Below are 6,928 nucleotides of genomic sequence, written 5' to 3' on the forward strand. Positions count from 1 at the left end.
TTTTCTTTATTTGGACCCCGCTGATCTTTAATTGGTTACTCCTGGAATACAACATGCAACAGTGGAGGAACCAGAGTCTGCTGCGTTGTTAAACTCCAACAGCGTTTACTGCACTTACCAAAAGTAGAACATAGTTGTGAGGTGAAAGAAAGCATCATGTATCGTAAAACTTTATCTATCCAGAAAACCAGAATATTCTGATGTGCTTCTGTTGCAATGCATCCTCTAGATCAGTGATTCTCTACCTGCAGACTGTTCCTCTGCTTGGTTTGGACGTGTGTCACAGCTGAAGGGGAACTCAAATATAGAAGAAAAACGTACTTTGTTTTTTTTTTTTTTTTTAAAGAAAAGCTTGTTACATTTTCAATTGGTTCCTTACAAAGCAAAACAGATCCCATCCCTATTCTATTTTACTATCTAAGAAATAAAATATTTTCATGTACCCATTGCAATGCACTCGCGGACGACTAGGGGTACGAGTACCCCCTGTTGGGAATCACTGCTCTAGAGGAGGAGAGTTCTGCACATGCCTCTGCATATTAGTCAGATTGAATGTAAAACACGTGGAAACTTATTTCCAAGTCTTTCCAGAAAATCCCAACTAGTTTTAGGGCTGAATTTGGGTCTTTCTATATTCTCAATAATGATTTTACTCAGATTTTACTCAGGCGTATCAGGCTAAAACGTATGTGCTTTTGACATACATTTTTTTTTCCATTTGAAAAGTATTAAAGTATTTCTGTTTGTCTTTCACCAAAAATCTGCAAACATACATTGAAGCATGTGGTTTAATGGGACAAGAAGTTAAAGTGTGTGATTATTTTTGCAATGCACTGTATGAATCTGTTTTAAATGGAAAGAAAAACTTTTGCAAAAGCAAATATCCAGTGAGCTACGAAAAACACAATAGATTCATGAAACCAGTGAAGAGCAGATTGAAAAATGGCTGCAGGAGGTGAGAGAGCATCAGAACTGCAGAGTGAAAACTTCTGGAGTTCAAGGAGCCACTAAGATACTAAAGGAAGACTGATGCCAAGTCATTTAAAATGGTGCTGAACTTTAAATCTTATTTCTACAACTATAAAACCTTTGCTTTTCATGTGGAATCCAGTGTAAGGGATCACATCTTATCTGGGAAAATATTTTATCATCTCTAACCAGGTCAGAAACTGAGGGCATGACGGTCACCTACCCCTGGGAGGGTTGTTTCAGTTGCTCCTCTAACCTCTTCAACCTGCACAGTAAATAATATGACAGTACCTGCATCACCTGACAGTCGGGGGGGGGGGGATGAGACATGTTTGGTTTTTATCAACTCTCCCTTTCATGTTGCCACACCTGGCGACAGCCCCTCCACGCCCTGCATCACCACATCAAATGAAGAAGCGCAGTTAAACTGACATCCACTTCATTCCTGGGGGGGGTGACTAACGCCACCAAAGAGCACATCTGCCATCTTGTTTTTACTACCATTCCCGTCTATCCCTGCCCCCCCGCTGCTCGTCTGTCATCGCCTGACAGTCAGCACTCAGGGTGTCTTGGAGAACATTTTCTGGAGACATACTTTCTGTCTTTGTCATAGCTGTGATTTTTATGGATGAACAGTTTTATAAATGTACTCACAGCGGTTCATGACCCAGGAGGGTTCATTTAATGCTCACATCTCACACTTTTCTTTCATTAGTTGCAGTTTAGGGAGTTTTTTTTAGCTTATTGTCAATAATCTGTTTTCTGAGGGATTTAAAAAAATTCACATTCTATTGCTGCATAAGCTTTTGGTCCATACCAGGGTTTTGTCTTGTCACCAAAGTGGGGAAATAGAGGATTTAGAGGAGTTTGAAGATGGCCTGGTTGTTGGTGCAGAGCAGGCTGATCTAATGGGATTTTAACTCACAGCCACCAAAGCTGGTCTGAAAAAGCCAACAATATTCATTCAGTGACAGAAATTTCGACAAAAATGTGTTTATAATGTCAGAGGTCAGAGCAGAAAGGTCAGGTTGGTTTACACTTAAAGAAGAGGGACAAAAGACGTCTGAATAACCTCATGTTCCACATGAAGCATGGAGAATTAAATATATATGAAGACAAAACAGTTTGAACTTCATCAGCATTTCCTCCACTCCGGGTTGCTCTACTTTCAGTTTAGAATAGGAAGCAAAGGCTGAAATGCACACATGTGAGTGCGGAAAACTCACCGTTATGTTCAAGATAATAAGCAGTAAATGATCCTACTGCTCCAACAGGGTGGACTGTCCTGATCAATGGATGGACATGGTTTCATTTCATTTGGTTCCAATACCTTTAAAACGTATTTAACATTATAAACCGTGGATAAAAGGTTAGAAGGATGTTAACTGACATTAACATCAGGAAACTGTCTCTCAACCAGGACTTAAAAACCAAGACGCACATCCAGGGTGTGATTGATTGACCTGTGCTAGCGGTTCTATTCTGATTAAAAATCTGAGAAAAGATGGTCAGGTGTACGCATGGATAAAATTTAAAATTTCAGAAGTGGGGGGAGGCAAGATTTTTTTGATATAATTCAATTCAATTCTATTCAGTGTATTTCTATAGCTCCAATTCACATCATGTCATCTCAGGTCACTTTATAGATCCAGATCAACCAGATCATCCAGTCAGATTGATTCAAAGTTTTCTATCTAAGGAAAACCAGCTGATTGCATCGACTCATTGACTCTTCAGCAATCCCTCACACTAAGCATGCTTGTAGCGACAGTGGAGAGGAAAAACTCCCTTTGAACAGGAAGAAACCTCCAGCAGAACCAGGCTCAGTGTGAGCGGCCATCTGCTGAGGCCCACTGGGGTTCATATATATATTTATAACCATCTTCAGGGTGTTTGACCATCTAATCACAGACCCGATTCAGGGGCTATTCAGATGTTTGTAAAGTGAGCCTTTCAGGAGTGACAGCGTTGACAGCCAATCACACAGGAAAAGACGGTGGGCCAATCAGGAGGTCTGAACTTCAGCTCGAGCCTCTTGGTCCCAGTGCTCGATGAATGTCTGTGTTCTCTAGTGTATCACTGTTTTTGGACAGTAAGAAGTGCAGCGGATGAAAACGGAAGTTTGAAAAAGTGCAGGGGACAACTCACCCCCCCACCACCCAAAAAAAAAAAACAAAGCTATTCCGCCATGCATGTATGTATAAATATCTTGGTTTGAAATCCAGTGTTTTGTACGACAGTTTGGTTTCTCTCTGACTGGCTGTATTTGGAGGTACCAACAGTAACCTGAGTCATGCAGTGAGATTTGTGTGCGATTCATCACCTCAGACTCATTACAGCAAAACACATCAGAGACCCTGTAGAAACTGTGATCCAGGTCCTGGACGGCCGGCGCAGGGTTAAAGATGGTCTTTACTGCAAAGAGAGACAAAAACAGTCAGTCAGTCATTGATTAAGCCATCAAACAGCAGAACGCACAGTCTGATCGGAGACTGAGGCTGTCAGCTTGTTTTAAAAAGGATCTTAACAGTTTCACTTGCTGATCTTTTTTCTTCTCCGTTTCTGAGCCAAGCTGCCAAGACACCTTAATTAAACCCTCAGTGGGAACAAAGGCCTGCATGCGACCGCTGGGGATTGTTCTGGAAAGCAAAGCTCAAGTGGAAAAGCTGCTATAAATGGAAACTCTTTAAACAATTAAATTAGCATTTTGTGTGAAAAAGAAGAATGAACAGTTAAAGGACCTCAAATCTAGCAGCGTTTTCCAGCTATATGTGAGGGGGAAGTTCAACATGAGGCGTCCATAGAACCATGCATGCATGTGTATGCCTGTGTGGGTGTTATGGGAGTTGTGACCCTCTCTGCCTGTATGAGAGTGAATTTGTGTGTCACAAGTAATCCTCTGTATGTGTTGCAAATCACTGGCTGATGCATATTCATGAGCAGAGAGCATTAATGTGGCTAATACTGTGATTTCTGTGTATGTGCGAGGATAAGCCCAGCCTGACGAGCCGATTAATTCCCAGATCTCTGTGTACAAAATAAAGCCTTGCTCGAGTCTGAGATTGGGAGGGAAATATACATATCAACGCTGGTGACATCAAAGTCTGTTGTGCAGAAGCGTGTGTGCGTGCGTGGGCTCAGAAGGGAGCAGATGCGTGGGTTTGCGCAGGGCTTTGGCCACCTGGCACTTTGAGGTGGATGCTCGGCTGCTGGCGAGTAAAAGTGGAAATAATGTCTGTTTCTACCAACATGAAATACTTCTACTGTATTTGCACTCATCTTCTAAGGATACCCAGATCTTTAACTCTTCCTTTCTCAACTAAGGATAAACTTTAGTTTCTAAGACAGGTGGGAAAATTCTGGAAAGTGATGCCCCCTGTATGTAAAAAAGAAAACACTCATCAATCTGTCTGCCAAAGCAAATATTGTAGTAAATGATCTATTCCTTACTGTCTCTTTCTAAAGCGTTTATCTTCTTCTCACTGTTTATGTCCTTCTCAAAACTGGAATACTTGGTTCCAGGTACTCAGATATTCACTTCCACACAGGAAGCCCATATTCTGATCTTCAGGTAACACAGAGTACATGTCAGATTAAATAATACTACTTTAGCGATAGTATCTAGGTGTTACTTTATTGTATGTCTGGTTCCATGTCTGTTGGTTGTTCTGTTGTTTTTCCATCTCTTTGCAGGTGATGAAGCAGACTGAAAATGTTTTATCGTTATCTCCCTCCTATCTCCTCTTTCTTTCATCTTTTCTCCTTTTTTCTGTTTTTCCTCTTCTGTTCTCTTTCCATTGCAGTGTCCATATAATCTGTAAAACTCCCTGCATTATTATAATAAAGCATAAATCAAGCGGAACACTATGGTGATAGCCGTACTGCTCCACTGGTTGAAGTAAAATCTGTTGGGCTCTTTTTGGCATCAAGACAGTTATTCTTATTGCCTCATTACCAGACAGGACACTGTTAAAAAAACAACAACTAAATAACACACCTTCTGCAGTTTTCCTACTTATCAAGGATCAAATCAGACATCATCATATTTTTTGATAAGACCAAAAAAGTTTAGGCCCAGCAACCCCATAAATACATCTGTTAGTTGACTAAAAGCGTTCCTATATTGCATCCTGCTGTGCTATGCATGCTGGGTTACTGAAGGTCATCTACTCTGGCAGGGGTCTTCAATGTTTTCCATATATTGTATGAAATATTGTGATATCAAACTGGTCCATTTATCCGTTTACTGCAGTGTGTTCAATTCAGTAATAATCAACCAAAACTTCGGTGACCCCCATGCAGTCCCTCCGTGGACCCCTAGGGGTCGCTGTTAAAGACCTCCATACTATGGTCTACACATGAGGACATTTGGTGGAAAACCATCTTAGAGGAACAGCTGTAGCTTGGTGTGTTTTCTGGGATCAAAGGTGTGGATGTCATGGTCACTGCCTGCAGGGTAGAGTTCAAACTGGGTTCTGAAAGAGATCATTTTCTTCTGATTTGATCCGTAACAGATCAGGATGTTCTGTGGATCAACCATGTTTCTCTTCTCTACCACAAAATAAGCACTGAAACACAATGAGCTGGTAAAGGATCATCTTTAGCATCCCACATGAAGGCAGCATCTCACACATAAGCACAATCCATGCTTGTGGTCAATAACTAGGTTTTTTTTTAGCTTCTATTGTATTTAATTGTACTTGTACAAGTATTGTATAATCTAAAAAGCAAAATAACATAAATACAGATAAAAATGGGGCAGAAATGTTCTCTGGATCTGCTCTGAGCTTCTCCTGCGATGACACTAGAGGAGCGATACGACAAAAGAGTTGAAACGCTTCCATTTTCTCATGGTATAAAATGATAGTGATGCAAAATCATTTATAGTTAAGGGTGGAAATAATTACTTTCTGTACTGTTTCCTAAAATGCATTTACTGTACTGACCATCTAGATATACGCTTGTTGCTCATGTGATGGATGGTAGAGATTGGAGAGATCAGGTAGATCAGCGGCACGGCAAACATATTAGATACTGCTACGGTTAATAATGTTGAATAAAATATAAAAAAGGTGGAAAAGCTGTAAATTATATCTCATTGTTATGTTTACATTTGATCAATTTGTCACTGCTGCACTTTAAGAAATGTCCTGAGAGCTGTACTGAATAAAGGTTTGTTTTGTATACTGTCTGTGTCCAAAATGACAATAAAGTTTCTCTGAGTCAGATAGTATGCTAGTGTTAGCGCCTTAGCATTTAGCTACATGCTACTGTCACAGCAACTAATGCAAATTATTTTTAATTAACTTTATCCACTTCATACAGTTTCCTGCTTTAGTTTAAACCAGAATTCAAGGTATTTTTATTTATTTTGTCGATATAATTCTATTACATTTGTCCTTGTTCTAATCTTTCTGCTAACATGAACTTAAATCTGACATTTTCACCTTCTGCAGGTTTCCTCTAGCTGCTTATCAACGGAGCCTGTAGGAGTTCAGCAGCATTTTTAGCAGATGATACGACATTTTTTGGTTTGACTTATGCTCTTGTTTCTCCTCTGTCTTACAGTGAAACACACCCTTTGGTAGGGTGAAAAATAACCAAAATTCAAAGAGAACGCCTTGAAGACCTGAAGAACATCTGGAGACCTGAAGAACATCTGGAGACCTGAAGAACATCTGGATAACGACCACTTTAAAAGATTACAAATGAGTGCGCTGTTAAAAAAATACAAAAGAAGTGAGATGTTCTGATTCCTGTGCAAAATATCTTATGGAAAATTGTTAAAGGTGTTATTTCATTTACATGTACGGTAACTTTTATAATTAGTAAGCTTTTTTTTAGAAATAGTAAATATTTATACTGTAAGATTTTTATAGAATCAACTAGAATAAGTAAATTACCTTCCATATTTAAATGCTAGTGTTGCTCCGATGCCATTTTATGGCCCCGATACCTG

At 39.8% G+C, this 6,928-nt stretch overlaps 1 protein-coding gene across 1 annotated transcript in view; it reads right to left on the bottom strand.

Moving 5' to 3' along the window:
• The window catches only part of rbks (ribokinase), a 45,591-nt gene that overhangs the window by 18,215 nt on the left and 20,448 nt on the right, over positions 1-6,928 (bottom strand). The window contains exon 7 of the mRNA XM_015384856.1: positions 3,293-3,384. Coding sequence (XP_015240342.1) covers positions 3,293-3,384 — 92 coding nt within the window. The remainder of the gene's footprint in view (positions 1-3,292; positions 3,385-6,928) is intronic.

The sequence above is a fragment of the Cyprinodon variegatus genome, unplaced genomic scaffold (assembly GCF_000732505.1).
Source record: "Cyprinodon variegatus isolate N-32 unplaced genomic scaffold, C_variegatus-1.0 Scaffold325, whole genome shotgun sequence".
NCBI lineage: Eukaryota > Metazoa > Chordata > Actinopteri > Cyprinodontiformes > Cyprinodontidae > Cyprinodon > Cyprinodon variegatus.